General features: G+C 31.8%; 5 protein-coding genes across 6 annotated transcripts; 1 reads left to right on the top strand and 4 right to left on the bottom strand.

Moving 5' to 3' along the window:
• Positions 1-625: 625 nt before the first annotated feature.
• rtet (major facilitator superfamily domain-containing protein rtet) lies at positions 626-10,386 on the bottom strand. Its single transcript, XM_068775769.1, has 8 exons — positions 10,218-10,386; positions 9,533-9,961; positions 8,340-8,498; positions 4,855-5,037; positions 4,535-4,781; positions 2,671-2,862; positions 1,954-2,091; positions 626-834 (listed from the first exon to the last, which is right to left on the bottom strand). The coding sequence occupies exons 1-8, from the start codon at positions 10,218-10,220 to the stop codon at positions 743-745; spliced, it is 1,443 nt and encodes a 480-aa protein (XP_068631870.1). The 5' UTR covers positions 10,221-10,386; the 3' UTR covers positions 626-742.
• Positions 10,387-11,400: 1,014 nt separating this feature from the next.
• On the top strand, positions 11,401-15,816 carry U2af50 (U2 small nuclear riboprotein auxiliary factor 50). Of its 2 annotated transcripts, none has more exons than XM_068775568.1 (8): positions 11,401-11,531; positions 11,603-12,175; positions 12,259-12,341; positions 13,242-13,364; positions 13,453-13,540; positions 14,169-14,322; positions 14,496-14,580; positions 15,583-15,816. In XM_068775568.1, the coding sequence occupies exons 1-8, from the start codon at positions 11,516-11,518 to the stop codon at positions 15,712-15,714; spliced, it is 1,254 nt and encodes a 417-aa protein (XP_068631669.1). In that variant the 5' UTR covers positions 11,401-11,515; the 3' UTR covers positions 15,715-15,816. The 2 variants fall into 2 exon arrangements, with proteins under 2 accessions (XP_068631669.1, XP_068631668.1); XM_068775567.1 differs by having other exon boundaries at positions 14,166-14,322.
• Positions 14,389-18,690, bottom strand: hoka. The gene is made up of 3 exons (XM_068775569.1): positions 18,532-18,690; positions 18,112-18,195; positions 14,389-16,504 (listed from the first exon to the last, which is right to left on the bottom strand). Exons 1-3 carry the CDS (start codon positions 18,575-18,577, stop codon positions 16,344-16,346), a joined length of 291 nt encoding a protein of 96 aa, XP_068631670.1. The 5' UTR covers positions 18,578-18,690; the 3' UTR covers positions 14,389-16,343.
• Positions 18,691-19,345: 655 nt separating this feature from the next.
• On the bottom strand, positions 19,346-24,118 carry mRpS23 (mitochondrial ribosomal protein S23). Its single transcript, XM_068775716.1, has 3 exons — positions 23,936-24,118; positions 21,962-22,126; positions 19,346-21,175 (listed from the first exon to the last, which is right to left on the bottom strand). The coding sequence occupies exons 1-3, from the start codon at positions 23,977-23,979 to the stop codon at positions 20,920-20,922; spliced, it is 465 nt and encodes a 154-aa protein (XP_068631817.1). The 5' UTR covers positions 23,980-24,118; the 3' UTR covers positions 19,346-20,919.
• LOC137932236 (synaptonemal complex protein 3-like) lies at positions 22,825-23,789 on the bottom strand. The gene is made up of 3 exons (XM_068775838.1): positions 23,521-23,789; positions 23,242-23,442; positions 22,825-23,164 (listed from the first exon to the last, which is right to left on the bottom strand). The coding sequence occupies exons 1-3, from the start codon at positions 23,787-23,789 to the stop codon at positions 22,999-23,001; spliced, it is 636 nt and encodes a 211-aa protein (XP_068631939.1). The 3' UTR covers positions 22,825-22,998.
• Positions 24,119-25,722: the final 1,604 nt, after the last annotated feature.

Here is a 25,722-nt window from a genome sequence, read left to right as displayed (position 1 = left end):
GTAAAGTCATCTAACAGTTTTGTAAAAATGTTTTATTCTTCGATACATATAACAAACAAATTGGTAAGAAATGTTCTAATTATCACTGTTCCATTTCATAAAATGTGAGTAAATATAAGGCATTTTTAAAGTACATCTTTAAGAAATTAGCCTGATATTTTAATTCTGCCAAGAAAAATCCTTGAAAATTATATCTTGCTGGCATTTAACGATAAATTATATAAATATGTTATCTTTTCAAACGACATATAAAACTGATACTAATATTTAAAAAATAATATGTATAAAAATATTGAACTTTAGACAAAATGAAAAACTAATTGTTCAGAAATTAATGTTTATTTAGTATTTTTCGTAATTAATAAATACTATATGACGAAAAAGTTATATGCTTTCTTGTAACATATTTACTGCATCTTCAATATGCATTTTAATTAATGTCTTATCCAACAAATAAAAAATGTTATAGCACAACTTAGTTTATTAAATAAAGACAATTCACTGTGAAGAATATTCAGAAATAAGCCCTAAATTTTTTATTAAAAATTTTATTATAGGAAGTAAAATAAAAGAATATGATATAATAAATATATTTTTAATACTGATTGTTATTCAAGATGTGGTTTTTATAAAATCGTATAAGTATTAATGTAAAATATAAAAAAACTTGTAAAACAAAAATATGGTGTCTCAAAAGTTAGAAAAATTTATTATTGCTTTAATACTGAGTGTTGCGAATTTATCATGTTTTCAATCTAAATAACATCACAGCGGGAATTATTAGAATTACTGATCCAAGAGAATAAGTTATTGTCGCGCCGGAACACCAGTAAGCTGAAACAAATAAGTAACAATCATGAGTTGAAGTATATTTTACTTAAATACAGTAGCCTAATTAAAAATTGGAAAAATTTAATTATAAATTATAGTCCTAAATTAAATAAAAATTTAAAAAAATGTCAGGTAAAGTTATTTCTGTAATAATAAATTAAAAATATTCTAAATAATTCTAAATAATTCTAAATATCTGTGTAGACCTAAGAAGTCAAGTCCCTTATTCATGTATAGCATGGTTGCACAGACTTATTAAGACTAGCGGCCGCTCGAGCAAATCATGAACTGATGGCAGGCCGGCCGCCAGAAGTATAGGTAATTAATTTTTTTTGGCTTTATTCTGGAATAGAATTCAATATTTTTCGAATGTACGAGAGTTTTTATTTTTGCTGTCGGCGGGTCACCAGTATATGACCGGCGGGCCGCATGTGGCCCGCGGGCCGCGGTATGTGCATCTATGGTGTACAGGAACTAAACAACTAAATTTAATTATAAAATATGTCAATAATAAGAATAATAATAAAAAATAAAACAACGAAATAACTGATTATATACGTAAGTGAGTGTTGTGTGTGTGTGTGTGTGTGTGCGAGCGTGTAGAGTGACGATGACACTTTACATAAATTACGTATTTATTAAAAGTAACACCTGCACAATAGTTTCCAAGTAGAGTTTTGTTTGCGGGAAAGTATTTAAATTATGTTAAACCTTATATTTATTTAGTTACATAAAGAATTTGTCATATAAGTGCGTTGTCGCTGGGCAAATGCCGAAATCATTATGTTACTTTCATAGACGCATAATGCAAGGTATAGGTCTCCTCCAAAGATCCCCGCGATGACCGGTGTTGTGCTGCCCGCATCCAGCGACCCGCGACCTTGACTATGTCGTCGGTCTAGTTATAAGAGAGCTCAAGGTTACCCAGAGAGCAATGAAGGGCTATGCTCGAAACTTCGCTCCGAGTTTGTATTAGAAATGAGGAGATCCGGATAAGAACTAAGGTCACCGACGTAGCTCGAAGAATTACTCGTCTGAAGTGGCATTGGAAGGCCTCACTAGGTCACCGAGGACAACTTCTACAAATGCTGGAAAGAAATAACTACTAAAATTAGTAAGTACCTGCGGAAGCGACAAGGGGTCCCGCAGCCCGCGCAAGAGCACCTAGAGAGCGTAAAGCGCCTAGCACCGCGCCGCGTCCATCAGCGGGCGCCTGCGTAGCCGCCATTGACGTCATACACGACACCGCAAATGCTGTTGCTGTAATTTATGTAATCATCATTTAACGAACTCATTTATCGATATATTTATACGCGAATTCCACATATGTACTAACTCATCACGATGTCTCTCGCAGGGATATTTCTTTCGCCTAGTAAAAGTCAATCAAGAACATATAAAAATACTACGATACAATTTTGTAATCATCCTTTAAACCGTAACACTGTTGGACATAGGCGTCCCTCCTTAGATTTCCAATGTGATTGGTTGGATGCGTGCATCCAGAGTCTTCCGACGACTTTAACAAGGTGGTCTCTGTCCACCTTATTGATAGACACCCGGCCAATGCCACGCTTACCGGACAACTTTAAGGCTATCCGTTTTGCGCGTTATATGGCCTGCTCACTGCCATTTCATCTTGCTAATCCGCTGGGCTATGTCGTTTTCTTTCGTTCGTCTACAAATCTCCTAATTTCTGATCCAATATCGTAGATAAAACCGAACATTGCCTCTCCATGGCTCGTTGAGCAACAGTGAGCTTTCCAACGGGTCAACGCCGCAAGTCTTCATACATGTTTTGTAAAATAATGTGAAAAATATTCTATAAATCATACTTACACAAGGCAAAAAGCACGAGACCGGCCCATAACCAAACTATAGGTGAGAACAGGGCAGGATTATCACTTGCAGCTAGTGCCACGCATATGAAGGACACAGGCGTGAGAGCTAAAGCACTCCGCGCTGCTCGCTCAGCTCCTCTGGATTCCAGCCTCCTGGCCGCGCCTCCTTGCAGTACCGCCATTATTAAACCTGAACCCGTTTGATATTTAATTAATTGATGATTTTGATCATAAATCTAGACCTAAGGTTTAGACTTTTTTAATCGTAGACCAATTTTTAAATTTAGCTGACCTAGCGGACAGAATTAGCGAACCAATGCTTCTAATTATTGTTACCGAAACTCGGCAAAAAATGTGAAGTTTTAATCTCCATGGTAATTTCCATTGCAGCTGAGCTCCGATAAAGAATTAATAGTTTTATAAAAAGAAGTGAGAACTTAGCTCTTTGCATGGCTCAACACAGTGTACTGAATATAGAATGTACAAGTTTTTACAAATAATAGTCGCTTAACTTCTTAAAATAGTATCTGCATACATTGATACTTATAGTCTAGCCAAAATTAAAATTCTTAATTCGATAGCAGATTAGTTTTCGTAGGGCCCCGTACACGAGTTGTAAACGCCATTTTTTACAGTGTAACCCAAACTCCTGGCGAACTATAACAAATCAATCTTTTTTAAAAACGTATTGCATTCGACGTAATATTCGGTAAAATTATATTACAAGTTTCAAGGGTTGTACTTTTAACTTTACCTTCAGTATTGTTTTATTTTAATCACTAAACAAAACATAATATACTTATAAATAAGTTTCATATAATATGTACACAGACCTAGCCATAAATATGCCAGCCTTATTCCTATTTTATATATTTTTGTTAAAAAAAAAACTATTGGATAAACTCAATGACATTCAGTCCACTTCAGTCATGAGTCATGACATGATATCAGGTCGTTCAAATACTTCGTACGGAAGTGATAGTGACAGTATCATAATGCTTTTTACTCGCTAAACCAGTTTGACGTGTTCTGGATAACATAAATGCCTAAGACGACATTTTTTGTAGTGAGAGAACGATACTAGTTATCGCTCTTTAATATATATAAATTATTTCTTTCTTATAAAAAGGTTAAAATCATCAAGTTCTGGAAATAGCCAAATGGCTGGCCAAATTAATAACAAAAATGTATTTTTGACATTAATTGATATTTTATTTTATTATTATTATATTGATATTAATTGTCATGATTTTTTTAAAATGATTATATACGTTAATTGGCTTCGTGATTTTTAAAATGTTAAAGAATAGTCTTCGTGAAATAAATCCTAAAATGCGCTAAAATTTTTATCATCATCATTTTAGCCAAAGACAGCCGGACAAATAAGCTAGATTTATTTAGAGATAGATTTTCAATAAGACCGGTTGATAGCGGCCTCCATCCAGCGATTAAAATAATTAATACTAATACTAAATAAATGGTAATCAGAGATCGGACATTGTGATACTTATTATCCAGGCACTTTTATCAGCTTATAATGAAAGGCACCGTTGGCGAGAGCAGCAAATAAATAACGCGTGCTCATGTACTGATAGGACGCTCTAAAAGTACTTCATTTTATCAATCAATCTGTTAATAAATCATCGAAGCCGTTTTCGTAATTCCTTACCAAAAACCATTTACAAAATTACAATGTTAGCTGGAACATTAAATAACCAACTCTAAATTCGACTTAAAGATATTTTGAACTTTTTTATCATGATTTTTTCAATTACTGAAACGTCTGTTAGTTGACCCTGAATTTTTCTATTATGTTGTTCTTTTATATTTAACCGTTTATTATATAAAAATAACAAACTTACCTATCACCAAAAACATTTTTCCTTGTTGCATAGCTGTATACGAAAACGTATGATGCGTAAGAAATGTTATTGTAAATTCCAGTCCAGAATAGATAAATAAATATAAGAAGTATATTAATCCCAATTTAGATAATACTTTATTTTGATGTAGAGAAAGGTTTTTTACGGCGGTAAACTTTAACAGATGCCAAGGGGAGACGTATTCGATTGCTTTACTGAGAGATATAGAGAGAGGTGCTCTTTTATCCTGAAATAGAAAGATACATTTTTATAAATGAAGCACACGTAATGTGAATCTTGTGGATTCATTAAGATTGTACCTTGGGCAATGTTTCTGGTACAAACAAGAGAACCAGAATGATATTCGCGACCGAAAGAGAGAGAGCATACAACGCCGGCCTCTGACCCCACATGCCGAAGTAAACATCATTTGCTTTTGCGAACCAAGCACCTGCCATTGGTCCGACTATGAATCCAATTGAAAACGCTAAGCCTACGAGTGCCTGAAAATTAAATAATTTTAGTTAATGCACACACAAAATATTTTCCTAACGGTTAAAGAAATTACTTTATTTATTCATTATCATTTCAGCAATACGACCTCCACTGTTATACATAGGCCAGCTCAGCTTTGATATATTTACAAAATTAAAAATTTCTTCTTTCTCTGCATATACCAATTATAATCTTCGAATTTTCATTTTATTATGAAAATATGTGTAAAAAAATATCAACGAATTAAAAACACGATAAGGAAAACGAGTATTTAATTAAGCCGACGATGTGACGTTTTTTTTTTTAATTACCTAAAATTTTGCTATGCTCCCCAAACCTCCTTGCGAGTAGAATTTTCTGAAATCTGTTCTTACTCCTTTCAGTATATTCTTACTAAATTTCGAGCCTCTAAACTTTTCGGTTCCATATATATCGTGGTGAGAAATATATACATATATAAAACGCTTATGAGTATAATGTTAATGAACAGTGCGAACAATAAATTTTGTTAATAGATTTTATCTTAATAGGTCGAGACTTCGGTAAGAGATAAGAAAATCAATACCATATAGACCTACGGTACAGACCATACAAGTGTTTACAAATTTATTAATATCTAGTTCATAATAACATAAACATTTAAAGCGTATGATTTGCAACTTAGTATTGATTCAGCATTCTTTTTCTTCTATTCAGCCAATAGACACCCACTGCCAGGCATAGGCCTCTTTCAAAGACCGTATTATTGGTAGCTATATTACAAAACGGTTTGACGAGTTTAAGTGGCAGTGAGAAGAAAAAGAGAGAACTCGTTAAGTTCGTCGGAAAGCTCTGGATGCAGACCGCTTCCAACCGGTCTTATTGATACCTTGTACACGAGGACTATGTCCAGTAGTTAACGTCGTACTACTAACGAAATGGTAATGATATATAACTAAATAAACAGTTTAAGTAACATTTTAGCTGTCTTCTTAATCTTCATTTTTCTTTTTAGTAGATAGACGGGACCACGATGACCATGAGTCGGTCGAGGCGGCGTAAGTAAAACCGTCACTAGGTGAACCGATAAGATAGTCTAGGTAAAGTCTGTATGCAGGCAATACAATACAGATCATAGAAACAATCTTTACTGGAGGCTTATGCCTTGCAGTGGACGTCTATCTCCTGACATGTTGATGATGATGATTGTTAATCGTGATCTTTGCTAATAGTAGTAACTGAAGTATATGTCCTCAAATTCTTACCACGCGGATTGCTATTTATTTACTGTCCACGGTTATGTCTTGTAATGTGCACAATGTATAAAAATATATATAATTCTAGTTTTTTATGTTATGAAAATATATCCATAAATGTGACATGTAACATATCAAATTACGTATTAGTCACTCATTTTACTCATAGTGATTCGTCATCAAACGTGATTTATGTCTAAGTATGTTTTAATTAAATTTTAAATTAAAGTTCCATAAGATATCTCGGATGTGACTTTTTTAAGTTTCAAATTTAAGATTAAAATATATTATCAAATAAACATTAATAAAGCCTCCAAGAGTTATTATTTGATCGTAATGGGTGGAACTTCGCTAGTTGACTCATTTACATGGTTGCTAATATAATGTAGCATTATTAAATTTCGATCAAAAAGAGTAGCTGCTGAGTTTCTAGCCTGCTCACAGCAGCATTTCAGATTTCTAAGTGGTGGTAGCTTACACAAGAAATCACTACACTGAACTTTTCAGTTTTTAAAAATAATTGACGTTTCATAAATGTGTGTTTCTACTTCAAGAAAGATATTTTGAATTTGATATTTCTTTCTACAAGTATGATTATCATATTTATTAAGCGAGTTTTATACTCAGAATCGTCGATTTCTCTGCATGCATCGTTAAATGTTCATAAATAAATATAATAAATGCATTTGGCAAGCGGCGGTAATCGCGTACTAAATTTAAATGTTTGGAATTTAATAACAATAGCATTAACACAATCTTGCGTGTCTTTTTTATAATCTATTAACCAGGAATCTAATATTTAGATGTGTAATAAACAAAAGTCATTTTGGTTGAGATATTATGTAAGTCAAGATGGGAAGAAGACGTAATTAAAGTTGCCGGTGCAGATTGGTTTCAAAAAGCCAAATCTAGAGAAGATTGGGCATCCTTGGAGGAGGCCTTCACCTACAGAGGGGTTCTTACAGAAGATTAAAATGATACCGTAGATTGTAGTCACTTTAAATTTTTTAATCTTTTCTTATTTTATTTTTTAAGTTACTACTATTTTTTGTACTATGTAATGTTTACCATCTGCCTAGAAATAAAAGGCTTTTTTATTTTTATTATTATGTAAGTGGCTTTAATGAGATACAAATATCTATAACATTTTTTTTGGCTTCATAAAATTCAAATTAAACTATTCGGAGCCCCTACCTGCCCCACAATCAAACATGAAGACTATTTGCATCCCAGGATTTTTTTTAATACAAACGTGTTTTCCGTCATAAGCCAAGATTTCTAGTTTTTATAAATAAAAATAGGCACCCAAATTTCCGAACTACGGTCACTGCTTTCGTGATACCATAAAAAGTCGATGAAGCCGTAAAAACCGTATAACCGAATATAACTAAATCAATGGATCTAAAGAAGCAAACTATAGTTAAAAATGATACTTAAGCATGTCTAATTTAAAAACTAGAAATATTTCATTATGGAATTATTTTTCAGGAATATTTATAATATATTTATCATTTTTACTAAAAAATAAAATAATGCACTATCCAACATTTATACATTTCTATTTTAAAATAGCAATGGTTACTAATAAAAAAAATTGTTAAACATCAACAAACTCTAGCCCACAAAAGTAGTCTTTCGCTTCAGGCCTCATTGGTAAGCGCACAGTCGCTGAACGAGCCAAGGAAAAGGCCACTCCCCAGAACTTCTCTCTTCTACTCTAAAGTAATTGTCATGACTCAGCAGATAGGCAAGTTAAAATGGTAGTGGGTAGGTTATAGTGCGTAAAACCGATGGCTGCTAGAGCCAGGCTAAAGACCACAGACCAACAAGCACAGCATAAGTCGTCCATTCACAAGATGGACAAGAGGACATTGTTAAGATCATCAAAAGACACTGGATACGGGACTAATCGAACCAGTCCAGCGTTGAACATTTAATGATGAAAATATATTTAATAATAAATAGATTTAATAAATAGATTTTTTACTGATACTGGTAAGTTTGAGAGACCAAAGATTTAGAGACAAATTGAAATAAGTGATAATTCTAAGTAATAAATTAACATTTGCACTCACCATTCCGCGGGCCCTTGTCTTTTCATCAGATGCATCTGTTACAACTGCCATACTAAGGCTCACATTAGCTTTGCTCAAGCCTCCAATGAATCTTGCCAAAACAAACATGCTAAATGTGCTTGCACAGCTCCATAGTGCATGTGAAATTGCAATTCCTGTCTAAAATAAATACATACATCTAACACCAAACAACAGTAAACACAAACTTAAGAATAACTTTTTAAATAATGTAACAACAAACTTAAAAGCATTAATTATTGACTTCTAGTGCCACTCTCATACAGTCTCTTATCCTCTTTCACTTATCCCAGTTGTTATTATTAACATTATAAACTTTAACTTATTTAATATCAACTATGGTTTCATAAATAAAAATACTGGTGGTTTCTTGTATTGCATATGAAAAGAATTGTAGCAAAAAATCCAAAAATTGTTGAAACTAAACAATTTATTTACTAATTGATTATTACTAACCAAATCAATAATACAACCCCAAACTCCAAATAAATTTAAAAACTTTATTGTTAAGGGATAAATATTTCTTTTTTAATTCCCTCTAAATTAATAAATTTATTGTTATTTATATATAATAGAATAGACTTACACAAAAAAATATTGAACTTGAAATTAAATATTTTATTAACAATCTTGGTAGCAATTTTTAGAACAATAATTATTTATTTATTTAAAAACACTACCGTCACGCAACACTACTTTCTTTAATTCTTTTAATAAAAAAAAGTAGTTAGTCCTCTGATTCTTGAGCTAGGTGTTGACTTGTGTGATGGGAGTGACCGTCTTTGTTCATAAAATAGTAAATAAATAATCGAAGAACTGGATTAAATATTTTTTCATTAGACATCTGTTTATGTGTGTGCAGGCTTTGATAAGCATGAGCATTGTGATGTTTATATGAAGTTAAAAAAAAATTGAAAGTAGTTACAAATTTTTAATATACTGTTACTGTAAGTGATCACTTCACTGCTTTTCTTATTCCATGACAGTTTATATTTATTTTTTAGTTTTTTTAGATTACCTTTGTTCAACTAATTTATGTGAATTCACATTGTGACTGATAACAGTAAGGAACAAACTGACTAAAAATTTATAAAATATTTTAAAAAATTTTATAAAATCATTACAAATTTAATTGTTATCCATATTTGAAAGTTTCTTATTAAATAAATACATACCAAGCAAAGTAATAACATAGGCTTTCTTCCATATGCATCTGACAGGCTGCCTACAATAGGACTTGTTAAAAATTGCAAGAAACTGTACATAGAGCCCAAAGCTCCACCAAATAATACTGACGCAAATCGTTCAGGGGCACCGGTTAATTTCTGAAAGCCTTGGACAGCATATAACAATGAGGCATATAATGAAGTCCCCTTGCCTTCTTCTTTATTATAATAGTCAAGTAAAGTTGGTAAGAGTGGGAGAATCATAGTAAAAGCCAAAAGATCCAAAAGTAATGACATAAATATGAAGGCAACTACTTTCCCTTTTTTGATTTTATTTTCATCTTGTTTGAAAATTAACTCTCCATTTTTTTCCTTTCCAATTAATTTATAGTTGTTATTATTCTTTCTATTTATTACTCCCTCATCATTTAAGCCATCCTGAAAACAAAAAAGATAATTATAAGATACCACTACTTTTTGTATTTTTATTTTTACATGTAACTTTGAACCTTTTAAGCAAGTCTTAAGAAAAATGGTAAAATTACTTTTATCATAGACAAAAAAAAATTATGTTCAAATATTTTAAAAAATCTTTGTTTTTATTTATTTATCCCATATGTGTTTTTTTGTTTATTATACACCATAATAATAAATATTAATATAAACTAAATTTTATTAACATAATTACACACACCATTTTAAAGATTTTTTAACAAGAATAACTAATTAACTGTTTTCTTGCAGCAGAACTTCCGAATCCATTGAGTAAATTAAATAGGTAAGCGAAGTGTTATGAAATATAAACTTTCACTTCCACAACATCATCAAGTCCCTTACGGCCCCTCACCGCATACTGTAAATTAACATATACGAACAAGTGACAGTGACATATTGTTTTTTTTTTATTATCGAAAAATGGAATCAGTGATATAAAGCTAGATATAATTTCTAACCGCTTTTTTTTTACCTTTTGTGTGCCAACATAGCGTTTTTAAGACGACTTTCGTACTATTGTACTCTCGTGTGTGTATTTTATGAATATATAAAATTTTTAAATTTGTGAGCCAAAGAAAAATTTTGGCCTAGGATAAAAGTATTTACTATAGTAATACAAATATACCAGCTTTTTATCAGGTTACTCCTAAACTATAAACTTAATAAGAGGTGTTAATATATATTAATTTATCTTTTTTATTGGATTGCAATCTTTGGACAATACAGAGTCGTTCGTGGCAAATAATGATAATTGAAAAATAGCTAGTAAATTATTCCTATTGAAATAATATTTGTGTAACATGTTAATTAAATTTATGTTTCTTTAATTGAGTACAGAAATGACCAAGTTTCTTGTGTAGGAAGTATTTACGAAAAGTGTAATAACCTTATATATTAAAATGACGGGCTTAGACGTGCATAGCGCATAATTTTGGTTTATGTACCGCAGTGTTAAACAATGCAATTCATTTAACATAAAGAAGTCAAATTTTTGCTTTTCGTACAAAATATTCAATTTAACTGTGCTCGAGAGTTACTAACTATTTCGGTGTTTTAAGAATTTATATAAAATACCACATAATGCAATTAAATACAAAATTGGTACAAAACACAATCTTTGTCGAAAGTAACGCAAATAGTAGATAATGCTAATATAAATATTCGCAAGTTTTGTTTCATTGCGCAACGCAATTACCTTAATTAAATTCTGTAGATTATAAATTACATTGTAGAATATTGCAAACCTAACATTGTTTAGTTTTTGATAATTTAAATAATAATCATTGTCACATGTATTTATATTTTGTTGAGTTTAAAAAAAATACGTAGAGTAGACTTTATAGCTTTATTTACTTTTTACACTGTGGTACGCAGTATGTGGCTATGGTACTTAGTTGCTTTGAATGGAAGCCATTTTGTGATTTCTGTCTGTTGTTTTCTGATGGTAAAAACTTTTTTGCAGATTTATATTGTCCATTGAATTTCTGAAAGAGAATTATGGGGGAAGATAAAGGTAAGATTAGCATTACATTTTATTCTTATTTATAATAGAAGTATATTGTAAAAACAAAATTGGCGTCACAGATCGGCGGCGCAGATCGCGCTCAAGGGAACGGCGACGAACAAGATCTCGATCGAGAGACCGCAGAGAAAAGAGGAGAAGTAAATCCCGATCGCCATCTAAGAGATCCCGCCGTCGTAAGCCTTCTCTATATTGGGATGTGCCACCACCGGGTTTTGAACATATTACACCTCTACAATACAAGGCCATGCAAGCCGCTGGTCAGATTCCAGCGAACATCGTTGCGGATACACCACAAGCTGCAGTACCGGTTGTCGGGTCTACCATAACCAGACAAGCACGACGACTGTACGTTGGTAACATACCATTTGGAGTAACAGAGGAGGAAACGATGGAGTTTTTCAATCAGCAGATGCACCTCTCCGGTTTAGCGCAAGCGGCCGGTAATCCGGTGTTAGCTTGTCAAATAAACTTAGATAAAAACTTTGCATTCCTGGAATTTAGATCTATTGATGAGACTACCCAAGCAATGGCTTTTGATGGTATTAATTTCAAGGGTCAAAGTTTAAAGATTAGACGGCCTCATGACTATCAGCCAATGCCTGGCACTGAAAATCCAGCCATCAATGTGCCGGGTAAGTATTTTCACTATTTTTTATAAATAGATTAGCATATAATAGTAAAACTTGTTATATCATGTAAAATTTAATGTTTGCAGCTGGTGTCATTAGTACTGTTGTGCCAGATTCACCACACAAAATATTTATTGGTGGTCTTCCTAACTACCTTAATGAAGACCAAGTAAGTGCATTTTAATTTTAATGGATACATATTGTATTTGAAATTATTTTATTTGTGTGTATAGATATGTCTCTTAATTTATTTCTATTGTTTCCCTTAAACATTTGACATTATTTTTAGCGTAAACTTTTCAAGTTATATCAACAAATTCAGATTGAAGATGTAAAAAGAGGAGGGTATTTATTACATCTTAGTAAAGTTCAACATAAATTATATTTTTCAGATGAAATAACATCTTGTGTTCTACATCTTCTGAAATAATTGCACACTGCTTAAATTCAGGATTAAACTAAATTTTTGCTTTTTTGATGCAATGTTTTTCATACAGCTTAGGGTTTGAATCAGACATTCAAATAGTCACCCATTTTAGGAAGATGGAGTAGTTCCCATTACATATTTCTAGAGGCCGTTGCCATTTTCAGGACGAGATTCAACAGTTGACAGGGCTTTTGGTGCAGCAAGCAGTGAATCGCGTTATATTTTGGTCCCTTTCAGGTATTTTCAGGTACTCATAACGGATGAGCGTGTACATTTCACGCTCAATGATATTTGAGACCAGTCACTGATAGTTTGCTTTCTGCCCCTCCCTAGCATAGATTTGGCACATTTGCGGCCCGCGTGTCACTGTTGTCTCTCATTCTCACCTATACGTCTTGTACTTGAATGAGACGTCGGCACTCCAAGGCAAGTCTCCTCCATTCACATCTGATTCTTATATGCAGCCTAGTTACAGGTCAGATTGCAATTATTTATATGTATGCTGCAATTTGTTAAATGTTAACGGGAACCATAAATAATATGTAAGCATTTAAGTTGAGTTATATATAATAAAATTTTATTATATATGGACTGTGTATAATTATAAATTACAATAGTCTAATATATTTTACTGTGTAACAGGTAAAAGAACTTCTCATGTCATTCGGTCAGCTTCGGGCTTTCAATTTGGTGAAAGACTCTTCTACAGGTCTTAGCAAGGGCTATGCCTTTGCTGAATATGTTGACATATCTATGACAGATCAGGTAAATTTTATGTACTGCTTATATAATAACAGCATAGGCTGTTAACACTTTTCAATATTCTATTTACTTTAACTTATTCTTTTAATAGGCAATTGCTGGACTCAATGGAATGCAACTTGGGGACAAGAAGTTAATTGTGCAACGAGCTAGCATTGGCGCCAAGAATTCAACCTTAGGTAGATACTTTTTTATAATGTTACTTGTTTTTTTTTATTTTTTTTCCATTTTGTATTTTTATTTTTTATTATATTTGTTACACCTTCAAACTTACACATAAAAATAAAACATAAGAATTTTGTTGCAATAACTATACATTTGTATCCATTTTTGTCCGAAATATGAAAATTTCAATATAACTGATGATGCTTTCGATTAAAAAAATATTAGTTATGATCTCATTTATCTATCTACTAAGACATAAAATATCTGGTTAAACAAAGTCGCGCGATAACTTGTTGTTGTGTTGTTGTTCAAAATGGCTTTCATCGCTTGAAGATCGTCATTTAGTCTGTGATCAGTTTTATATATATAGATAGAGATAGAGGATGATAGATGAATATATATATATATATATACACACACAAAATAATGGTTATATTTTAGCAAATCATAGTTATTTCATTGTATAAAAAATACTTCTGTCGCCCTAACTTTTTTTAGCTACTGACAGTTTTTTCCAATTATTTTTCACATTTTCTTTAATGCTGTCTCTGTCCACCACACCATAATAGGTCTGGATCTATATTTCGATTTTCTTACCAAACACTAATAACACTAAATTATCGAAAAAAAAAATGTTAGCAGCAATGACGGGCGCAGCGCCTGTCACTTTGCAAGTAGCCGGGTTGACTTTGGCCGGTGCCGGTCCCGCTACAGAAGTCCTGTGCCTTCTTAACATGGTCACTCCTGATGAACTGCGCGATGAAGAAGAATATGAAGATATCCTTGAAGACATTAAGTGAGTACTCTTGGTCATAATTTTTTTTAAATACTTTATTATTTATAAACTGAAAACAATGTGGCATTTTTATAAGTAAATAATTTGTTAAAAATTTACATTAAAAACAGCTTTATTACAAACAATGTTATCTAGGAGCGAATATTTATTAATACTACTTTTTTTTATTTCAGGGAAGAGTGTAATAAGTATGGATGTGTTCGTAGTATTGAAATACCCAGACCTTTAGAGGGAGTTGATGTTCCAGGTTGTGGAAAAGTGAGTACAATATTGATGTATTCACATATTGTTACTGTATATGTAAATTCATTATTGACAATTTAATACAAATATAATATGTAAAAACAGTGTTGAACTGTAAATGTAACAGATAAAAAAATTTTGGTCTAAAATATGCAAACGTGCTAAATAAATAACATCTTAGCTTACAAAAACACAGGATTACCAACATAATTTTCCCAAGTTCCAAAGACATAACTAAATAAACCTCAAATGAAACATGTTGCACTTGCATGTTGGTTTACATCTTCCTTCACTTGAAAAGGAGACATTCCAACGAGGAACATTATTTATTTAGCCTGTTCTTATGTGTTATTTTTACATTAACAGATATCCATATTAATTTTGTTTTAAATAAGGCAACTTGCAATTTTATAGGCCTCCCAAATTGCTTCCAACTCTCGAGCCAAATATCATCAAACCACCATCTGTAGGGTCTGCCTCTCTTCCTTATTATATTGCTTCTATTTCTCAATATCTGGACTGGCCAATTCCCATTTCAGCTTTCTACTTTTTGACAATTTTTTGAATTTCCTGATGCTATTTTGTCTAATTTTGACTAGCATGCCTCTTTTGATAAATTTGAATTTTACAGAAGTGTTTGTTTGTTAATGCCCATGTTCAGTATCCTAAGTAGTAACATTACAAGGGCTAAAACATACAATTGTTTTTTGCAACTCAAATATATTTTCATATGACTTGGATAAGCCCCCATGTAGGTGGAGCGACGGATGTGGGAAGTCACTCAAGATTAGTAACTGTTGCTTTCTTTTGGGGAGGCCTATACTTTTCGGTGGGTTTCTTTCTATTGGATCGCATGATGATTATGAACTCAACTTACACAATTGGACTGTCTTCTGGTTTTGGTATTGCTCTGATCACTCTCATCCACAGTACTTCCTTTTAGTTTCAGTTTCTTAATTATAGTCTGATTTAATGGCATAATTAGTGATAATATTAATAAACTGTTTTATTCTTTAGGTGTTTGTGGAATTCAACAGTATTGCGGATTGTCAAAAGGCTCAGCAAACTCTGACCGGTCGCAAGTTCAGCAACCGCGTCGTCGTCACATCCTACTACGATCCTGACAAGTATCACCGTAGAGAATTTTGATTTGTGAATCTTAACAGTTACATGTCATTAAAGTCTTAATTATAACATGAATAATAATTTCAAAAATAAATTAAAACTAATGTTATACCAGATTTAATTCAATTTATTGGTGTATTATTTAAACATCATTATTGTTAACAAAGATTAAATCCTTATTATTTCAACTTACATTACTACCTGACTGAAACTGGGTATAGAAATGTAAGACTGGTGTCATTAAGAAAATGGTTTTTATTTGATATTTCCTTACAAACTTTATTTTTTCCATTATTCTGATATAACCAAAAATGAAATATTTTGATACATATTTATGTCGTTGAATTATTGATCTTTTATGAAATCCAATAAAATTTAATATTCGAACTTTCAAGTGAGAACAATCTATAATCTTGATGTCCAAGTAAGATGACCACCTATACTTGCTGGTACACTGGTCGGAGAAGATATTCCGTAAATAGTCCCTTTATTTAATTAATCTATTTGTTACTAATAAAGGTTGCTTCCACATGTTTAAACAAACCAAAAAATTTTAGGCACACAATTTGCATTAAAATATATACAAATTTTTAAAAATGTATAATTATTATAAGTATTTAGGCTATATTTTCTTAAACTAATTAATGTTTATTTTAAACATCTTCGTGTTGTAACGCCGGTTGGTACATATTGAGAGATCCGGTTTCAGATGACAGGACTATTTTCCTCATGACGATGTACAGTACTCCGCCAACAATCAGCATTCCTATTCCCGACATGAGACTTATTGCCCACGCTGGAACAGCATTGCCATCTATAAAGAATTAAAAACTCAATGATATTCTAAGGAATATGAAGTAATTAAGACCCCTCGTCTGGGGCGACTCTTTACAGTATCGCGAAAATAGAAGTGACGATGAAATTTCTTCCAGCGTTCACAACCCGTGTTCGTAATATCAGATATAGAAATTAATCCTATAATCTTTCGGGGACACCCCCGATCGGAATGCTTAACGTGTTACGAGTAACATCCCAAACGGAACCCTTTCCCGGTAAAATAAATATTTTATTTTGTGCCGAGGTTCAGGAATGAGTTCCAGAGCTTTAGTTACTGTAATGAGATTTAACGCGTGCTCTGACATCTCAAACTCAGACAATGGACCAACAGCATTTGTCAATTATAAAAAAGTCGTAAAATTATAACTATAGTGTTACTTAAACCGCTGTAACGCGCCTTATTAAATCACAACAACGGCGCGCTGAGGGAATGCAGTGGCCGATACTCAACCCGTCTCGGCGAGCATGCCTAACGCGTAGGACTACGGTTTCAGTAGCACCATAATCTAATTTTATCCAGTATAAAGTATTGTTCAGTAATAGATATAAGCAACAGTCCAATTAAGCTAAACTTTAGTGGGAAATTTTGCAGATAAACAGTACTTTGTTGCTGCATAGCAATCAATAATATATTGTCGGCAAAATAAAAAAAATTAATGGAATGGTCCCACTTTAAACATCATAAGTAAAATAGAATAATATGTTATTCTATTTTACTTATGATATATGGTTAGGAATGTTAAATTATTCTAGGTGAAAGCGCACACGAGTACCGAGGAAAATTAGAGAAACAGAACAAAGTTTTAACCTGTAGCATTCTGGTGGGAAAACGACAAAGAGGGATAACGAACGAAAGGATTAGGAAAAAATTAAACGAATAAAAGAATAAGATATGAATGAATAAATAAATAAAATTAACTAAGAAAAAAGATGAGAACGCATGTAATAAAAATTGTGTTTTTTTTTGTAAAAAATAGTCCTCGTGTAACCAAAGCAGGCCCTCAAAAAGGGGGGCGTAAAAAAAAGATATGTTAATGTACAAAGATTCTGTACATTTTTCATTTATAAATATATTTTCAATGCATATGAATGCTGCATAAATAATACAAATTATTGCTAATTAATGACCTATGCCATGAAATCAATAGAACAAATTAGGCGAAATTGTAATGATATATCTTTAACATGAAATCAAGAATTTCGTTTTTAGGAGGAAACCGATTTTAACTTTGCAATCAATTAAACAGCAATAAAAAAAATCTTAACGGCTAAAACAAATAATATTTTTGTTATTTCTTATGAACACATAACTTTTTCAAGATTTAATTTCTGTAATAACGCTGAGCTTAACATCTCACCTAAATTAAATTTTAGGTTTAGAATTTTTTGTAATTTACATTTGATTTACTATATAAAATTGTATTAAGGTCATACGCATGAACATATATTATATTTATAATTAGAAAAAATTATATTCAAATATACAATTTTAAGACGACAATAATGTGTGTTAATTGTTTTTGTTATTTTAAAACCTAGACAGCCTGTGTCAATAACAAAAATTTTATATCAAAAATGACTCACGGTAGTATGTTCGCGTCATTACACGCCTTCCTCTAAGAATTTTTCTTCGTGCCTCTGTTTGTTGTGCAAGAGTGCTTAATATAACTGCAAAATAAATCATGTTAATAAATTAATATTACAAAATAAAGAATGAAATGAAGTTATTTTGTTATCATTCGCTGCGTAGGACTTTTATGTAAAACATTGTTAGGGGAGCACCGTTTCATAAAGAAACATTATTCATGTTATATGAACTGTACCGAATCTTTTAAAAATAGGACAACGATATATAATAATTAATCTAAATATTTACTACTTAATTAAATAATTAGACACTCTCAAGTTTCTATCGATTATCTATCAAGTTAATATCAATTTCACTGATGGAGTTCATACAAACATCTATCACAATGCTTCTAAACAACAAATTTCAATACTTACTTAAAACAACAGCAAAGTAAAACATGAGAGACCTCTTTTGTGCCATTTTCTTTACTTAAACTCCGAATTAAACACGCTATGTAGGAAATAAATAACCTGTCCTCGCGGTACTGCTCGAGAAATACGGGTGTGTTTTTCAGCACAAGTTTATCTTTACTAGATAAGATAATGATTACTAATAAAGGTTTAGGTGCATAGACTAGTTGTGAAATTAACACACACTGATATTCTTATATAGTGTAACTTGATTTTCTTTATTCAGCCATATCCTAAAATTAGATATGCAACGCGTATTATATGGTCAATAAGTTATATATATGTATATATATATACAGGAATATAGTCGATCTAGGTCAATATTGATATAAAATACAGAGATGTTAATCTTTAATCAAAATCATAAAATTCTTCTTTAATCACAATGAATGAACCTTGCAGACAGGTAAAAAAAAGAAAATCAAAATATGCTTGGAATACATTATGTCTAAAATTCGCGAGGAAAAGGTTCTTTTAATATCTTAAAATATAAATAACGACCAAAGTTATTTGTACTAATTCATATACAAAAAAGAGATTAGAATTCAACGGAAAAAAGATTAAAGTTTTATTGGTATATTTTGATTTTGCATGTCGAAGAGTTTATTTGGTTATAACCGATAGTATTTATTAAAGATTAATGTTTCCGACACGATATAAGGCAATAATCTGCGTTACACAAGTTGTATAAAGAGTGAATAAATAAATAAAAATACCATATAAAATCATATTTTATATTATATTTTTATGATATATAAACATCTTCACATTCTCATTCCTTCAAAATTTGATCAATTGATTACTCTTTTAGCCTAACTTAGCCATATACATTAATGTGGAAATAACTATATTAAATTTAAATTAATTATTATATTGTCTGATGTGATAATTCCTTGAACGTCCAAAACCCATTTTTGCTTATTTTTCTCAAACACCTGAGTTTTCATTTCTTGACATATTTACAAACACTATTTCTTTGTTTTAGTAATTATTAGAGAGTTTTTCATTACTTCAAATTTCAGTCGTAGGAAGTTCTGAATAGATTTCGAATAGAGCCGATAAGAATCGCTCTGCAGCGTCATTTATACTAATTATTATTTTTATAAAAATTATTGCGATTATTCGTAATTTTAAGAAATGATAATCCTAACTAGTAAAATGATTAAAATATTATTTACAAAAAACAAATTACAGCAATGCGATTGCGGTTTCGATTTTTAAGCGGGGCATCCTATTCCTCTTCGACCGTCCTATCCCCTGAAAGGACTCGGTCAAGTACCTCGGAGTCCGCTATGACTCTAGGTTGCGGATTCACGACCACATTCGCTCAGTCAGGAAGAAAGCCGGCTATATTCTAAGCAGGCTTTACCCACTCATATGCTCCACTAGCGAACTCTCCTTCCGACACAGAGTCCACCTCTTCAAAACTTGCGTAAGACCAGTGTTCTCCTACCCAAATGTTATCTTCGCATAAGGCCAGGCGTCCACACTTCGTCCACTTTAAACGGTTCTGAAGCCACTTTATCTGGGTAACTACCGGTGCGGAGTGATTTCTTCGTAGTACCGACCTACATAGCGATCACAACCTCCCAACGGTTCAAGAATTTCGCACCTCCGCGAACAGTAAGCGTGATCCGAGGAAGGATTTGTATTCTACTTTAGATAGCCGAGTGGTCTTCGCTGCCAGACTCTCACTCATAACACTTACACGTGTATAGCTGCTGCCTTCGTGCGAACGTCATCGTGCAGTCTCAACCAGTAACAATTTTTTTTAAGTTCACGGACCTTTCATTCTATCCGTTCTATGAATTTAACTTCGATGAAGCTGTAAAAGTCCTCCAGGCTTACAGCAAAAATATCAACAGAAATAATAGTAGGACACTTAAGTTTTTCATCAATAGGCCTATGCTATATTCATGAAATTGGTCTGCGCTCTACTTGCCCCAGTACAAGAAGGTTAGTTCCGTAAATATTTTCGTTTCTCCAAAGCCTTTCTAACTCACTTTGCAAGTTTGCAACCAAGAATCTGCCAGTTGTGTCATTGGATTTATTAAGGATCTGCTCTTTAACGCTACCTTAAATCTGGGAAACGCGAAAAACAAAGCTAAGATACCCTCTAGGAGTCTCTTGCGTGTCTTTATCCCAGTCCTTTGATGGCATATCGAAACCGAATCAATTAAAAAATGGGTAAACAACATTTATTAATGACAAACATTCATAATTATAATAATAATAAAAGAAACAATAAACAATGATGTTAGTTTATTAAAATTCAATATTTTAGGTACTAAATCTAACTTTTAATTAACTAATTGAACGCATACGCGAGAAACTAATTATAAAAAATCTTCTTTACTCTTTGAATATATTGATAAGCTGTGCATCAGCCAATACTTGTCCTGAAACAGAATCACGATTTTTAGGTGTGATTTTACTGGCAATTTGTCTTTCCGTGGAAACAGCGGCGACTGATTTTTCGATTAGCTCAATTTCTGGTACTCCTTCCGATTTAAGCTTTTCATATTGCTGTATTAATCTTTTAGTTTGAGTCTCTCCAGATAAGTTTAACATATTTGTTCCCAAGCCGTGTCCCTTTTCGTGAAATTTCCTGGAAAATGTATAAAAACTTAGATACAAACGCGTAATAAAAAGACTAAGCAACACTATTAATGTTGCATTAATGTTGCAATATTGTTTTCCCGGCATTTGATATGGGATGCCGGGAAAGAGTAAAAACTCACGGCTAATTGGCTAGGTTCTGTTTTATAAAACGTTTTCATCGCACCGTGTTCCGGCATGTATACACTTATATGTGTACATATATATACACATTTGTATATATAGACATATGTATATAGTAGTAAAACTGATTGTTTATAAATGATTAATATTTCTGAAGTACCAAACAAAATACCTGTATGAAATAGTATATAAGCCTGCATATGAAGTTTTTAATGCAAGACATTCATAAAATTTTCTAACCTATATAGGTAAGAATATTTTATGTACACAGGTGAACAAATAGTTTAAATTGATATTACAAAACCTATCATGCAATTAATTCATATAATGATATATACTTCATATAAAGATAATACTATATGGATAGAATAAGAATTCAAAACGTGACTAATGATTTAGTGTTGATGAGACAAAAAGTTAGTACTACACATGTTTAATTTATTTTAGATACCACGCTCCTCCATCAAAATAAATCATTTGTATAAATATGATTACACAAACAAGCAGTATAATAATTTTTTCAGTAGGTAGAAAGGTATTTAAATGACATTCGGTTTTGCTCAGTTTTGAGTTACTTCATTGTTTATTTAACAATATTTTCAGTAAAATAGGATTTATGTGCATATAATTTTTTTAAAAGACAATCACTTACGCTCTTATAACATCCTCCTTATAGAGAATTTGTCTAATAGGTTTTGGCTCTGGCTTTGTTCTGGCAAACTTGGGTTCTGTATCAGGAGGAAAAGTTTTGTACACATCATACCAAAGAGGTCTGTCATCTGGTTTCATTGCCCCTCGCGTCAGAAGGCCTTCAACTCTGTAATAATCAGGAAATACTTTTTTTATATAAATGTAGATAAGTGATAGATAATAAACTAAGAGGCTGCAGAAAACTGGTTTGTATAAAGAAATGGGCTCAAAATCTCATCAATCTTATGTTTAAAATGGATGACTAAATATTCAGGACATAAATCCATACAAGGTGTGAATGACTAAAGAAATTAAAAGAAAGATGCATATCTAACAGCCATTTTTAAATATTACTAATAATTCTAGTTTTACATTATTTAAATGCTTATAAATAAACTTGGAACTAATGGACAACATAAGTATATAATACAAATTTACTGCATACAATATAAATACAAATCAACTTGTTAACCTATTTACACCTAGCATGGAAATATATAACCACTATTTAAGGTTATTTATTGTGAATAACTTTCATTTGTATGTATTTTTGTCCATATATAATTTATTTAGAAATACTATATAAGAACATCACATTTGGGTAAAGGGTTTTAGAGACATTTAGAATTTAATTTCAACATTAAAAAACATAATTACTCATAAAGCATAGATTAATTTTACTGATAGTAGTGTGTACCCAAAAAACTAAATTAAAATAAAAACTTAATTTAATAAATGTTAATGTAATGTAATTTTAAAAGAAATAAAAAACTGCTCTCTGACTTTTTTTTATACTTTATTGAAAATTAAGCATGTTATAAAAAAACATAAAGATAATGAGAAATTAATGTAATTATCACTTCCTTTCATTTTATAAAATTAAAAAGACCAAAACACAAAGAATCAATCATATATTTTATGAGTTGTACTAAAAATTTTAAAGCTTTGAAATTTTAAGTTATTATTATTTAATTTAATCAATAATTATTGAAAAATAAGTTAGAAATCATTTTGCATTGCTTGTAAGATGGTTCGTTGCAGGTTTTCCCAACCATGTCGCTTTGTTTCTGTTACCAATTTTTCTTGCAATTTCTTTATATCATCTTCTAACTCCTGTCCAAGTTTATTCGTCTCAGATATATGATCTGCTTCCATTTGTTCACATCTGGTATAATTATAAAAGTTTATGAGAAAGGAGATAAGTAAAACAATATTAAAAAATAATAGCAATTATGTAAATACTCTTTTTTAAATGAAGTGTATGATTCTTTCAATGCCTTTATTTTTAGTTTATGTGCATTAGTAGTTTGCTGCATGCACTTTTTAAATGCTCCGGTAAGATGTTCTAGCTTCTGCTCATTGTCCTTTAATGCATCATAATCTGCCTCAAAATGGGTTATAATTTCAGATAAGCTCCTCATAAAATTTTCATTTGTATTTTTCCTAGAGCATAAAAATAAATTAAATAAAATGCCCTATAAAATTGATATGTTGATTACTTTTACATTTGTTTTCGAATACCTTGTCTCAATTTGGTGGCTCATAACATTCAGTAGTTTTTGACGAGATTCTCTGCAATTTTCCACATTTTCATCTGTCTTTCTTTTCTTGGGTTTTACTGAGATGGAGCTTCCAGGGATTGAAATGTGCTTATCCTCCGTTTCAGGTATTTGTCGTTTCTGTGTCTTTTTGCACTTTGGTGAATATTTTATAAATTGTGAATCATTAACTAATTCATCTAAATCGTCGGAAATAAATTTAGATTTGATAGATTTCTTCGCCGGTAACATTTTAATGCAAAACGTTATGCTATTAAAAAAATAGATGCTCCAAATTGTACCGTACGCAAATATTTGCCGCCTTAGGATTTTACCGCGTTTTTAATATATATATTTTTTAAAAGAAACAAAAAGGCAAAGATTTTTATGTAACATACCTGGTAAATATTGTACCGATTCTTTCTAAACGACTAGTAGCCATGATGTTGTATTGCTTATATTCTGATAGTGCCGAATCTAAATTATTTTATTATAAATATTTACAATGTACATTTAAAGGTTAGTAAATACTATGAAACATTTCATATGAGTTTACTGTAATAAAATATTACTGTCAAAGACTGAAGACTACCACAGATAAAAGTTGACCAAACCTATCATACTAAAAATCGGGATATATACCACAAAAGCTCTATATATATATAGATTATTTTGTTAATCGGTTTGAAGTAACCTGCGAAAGAAAAATTGTACCTAGTCAAGCCATAAATTTTGTTACTGGCTGTTTACATCCATTAAAAAAAAACATTCATTTGAATTTTGAATATTAGCTTCTACGTTAAAAAATAGACTTTCTCCCCGCCATTATTACATAATTTTTTTTTATTATTTGTTTTGAAAATGGAGTAGGTAGGAAAATGGTAGTAGAAAATAGGATTGCAGTAATTGCACTGTATAAAGTAGGTAAGGAGCTAGCCGACATTTTTGATACATTAAAAAGCTAGGGAAGCCGAATGTTTGTGTATCGTACCATCCAAAGGTACACTGGAACAATGTCTGTTGATGACGACGAGAGACCCGGCCGACCGCGGTCTATTCGGACAAACTAGGTCGTTAATGCAGTCAAAGCCAGAGTTCGTCGAAAGGAAACAGAAAATACTTTCCAGAGAAATAATAATCCCACCGAGGACACTTTCTCTTACAAGCAAGACTTAGATCTATGGCCTTACCGGCGATACACTGGACCTATCCTAAATCAGCCACTAAAACAGAAGAGAGTCGAAAGATCAAAATAGCTGTTACTTCGATACGCGGACAAAAAAAAACAGAAAATTTCTCTTTACCGATGAAAAAACTTTATTAATTGAGCAGCACTAAAAGAAAGCGATCGAGTGTATGCACATAGCTCTAAAGAAGCTTCCGAGATAGTGGCCAAAGTTCACCGAGGCTATCATCTAGCATATGTCATGGTTTGATAGGGTGTCTCTTACCAAGGGGTTACAAAACTCCATTTTGGTGAAAAAAGAGTGAAAACTTCGGCCCATGTGTATCATCAATAAATCTTTGAAGCCAACAATGACCAAGTTTCGAATGGAAACTGCTCGTAAGTCTATCGACGAATGGCCTGACCGTTTAAATGCGTGCGTTACAGCTAAGGGTGGACACTTTTAATAACTAGTTTAGGATGTTAACATATTTTTTTCACTGTACATAATCACATTAACACTTTAAAATAAAATTATTTTTTTAGAAAGCAGAACTAATGGCTAGACTGAGTAGAAAGCAAATTGCTACTCTTTGGGTTGTAAACATGTACATTTTATGTTTGCTAATGAATGCGCTTCCAGTTTTTTTTTAACTTTGTTGATATTTAATTATAAAAAAGTACTTGAATTATATCCTAGTAACTCAGTTTAAGGTTAATTACTAAATTTTCTTGCTAGACCCAATTGTCAATTTTTTTTGCTAAGTTGGCTCGAGTGAAATTCAGTTGTGAATTCTCATGAAACAAACCGACCTACCCCATAGAAAATCATACGTGCAGAGAGGTAAACCAATTAAGCGCAAAGTAAAGGTTACTATGGTACCCCTATTTTTAATTTTCAGAATAAGAAAATTAACTGAAATAAAACATCTAATGAAAATCACATAAACCTCAACCAAAATCGTAAAGGTTAGAAATCTGCAATCCAAACTGGGCCTGCATAGTGGGTCATGTGTTACT

The sequence above is a fragment of the Battus philenor genome, unplaced genomic scaffold (assembly GCF_028537555.1).
Source record: "Battus philenor isolate CCGP_79_NKW_IND1 unplaced genomic scaffold, ilBatPhil1.0.hap1 SCAF_9, whole genome shotgun sequence".
Taxonomy (NCBI): Eukaryota; Metazoa; Arthropoda; class Insecta; order Lepidoptera; family Papilionidae; genus Battus; species Battus philenor.
This window is presented reverse-complemented; position numbering and strand designations above follow the sequence as displayed.

Bases quoted from the DNA above. Each gene is read 5' to 3' on its own strand.
- rtet (XM_068775769.1), bottom strand. The intron at 5,038-8,339 runs GTGAGTGCAAAT...TTTAATTTTCAG, and splicing joins AGACAAGGGCCCGCGGAATG to GCACTCGTAGGCTTAGCGTT. The intron at 4,782-4,854 runs GTACAATCTTAA...TTTCTATTTCAG, and splicing joins TACCAGAAACATTGCCCAAG to GATAAAAGAGCACCTCTCTC.
- U2af50 (XM_068775567.1), top strand. The intron at 13,365-13,452 runs GTAAATTTTATG...TTCTTTTAATAG, and splicing joins ACATATCTATGACAGATCAG to GCAATTGCTGGACTCAATGG. The intron at 14,581-15,582 runs GTGAGTACAATA...TTTATTCTTTAG, and splicing joins ATGTTCCAGGTTGTGGAAAA to GTGTTTGTGGAATTCAACAG.
- hoka (XM_068775569.1), bottom strand. From the start codon at position 18,577: ATGGCACAAAAGAGGTCTCTCATGTTTTACTTTGCTGTTGTTTTAA. The intron at 18,196-18,531 runs GTAAGTATTGAA...TTTATTTTGCAG, and splicing joins TTACTTTGCTGTTGTTTTAA to TTATATTAAGCACTCTTGCA. The intron at 16,505-18,111 runs GTGAGTCATTTT...AATTCTTTATAG, and splicing joins AATGACGCGAACATACTACC to ATGGCAATGCTGTTCCAGCG.
- LOC137932236 (XM_068775838.1), bottom strand. From the start codon at position 23,789: ATGTTACCGGCGAAGAAATCTATCAAATCTAAATTTATTTCCGACGAT. The intron at 23,443-23,520 runs GTATTCGAAAAC...TTTATGCTCTAG, and splicing joins AGCCACCAAATTGAGACAAG to GAAAAATACAAATGAAAATT. The intron at 23,165-23,241 runs GTATTTACATAA...TAATTATACCAG, and splicing joins TACACTTCATTTAAAAAAGA to ATGTGAACAAATGGAAGCAG.
- mRpS23 (XM_068775716.1), bottom strand. From the start codon at position 23,979: ATGGCTACTAGTCGTTTAGAAAGAATCGGTACAATATTTACCAG. The intron at 22,127-23,935 runs GTATGTTACATA...TGATTATTACAG, and splicing joins ATCGGTACAATATTTACCAG to AGTTGAAGGCCTTCTGACGC. The intron at 21,176-21,961 runs GTAAGTGATTGT...TACATTTTCCAG, and splicing joins AAGGAGGATGTTATAAGAGC to GAAATTTCACGAAAAGGGAC.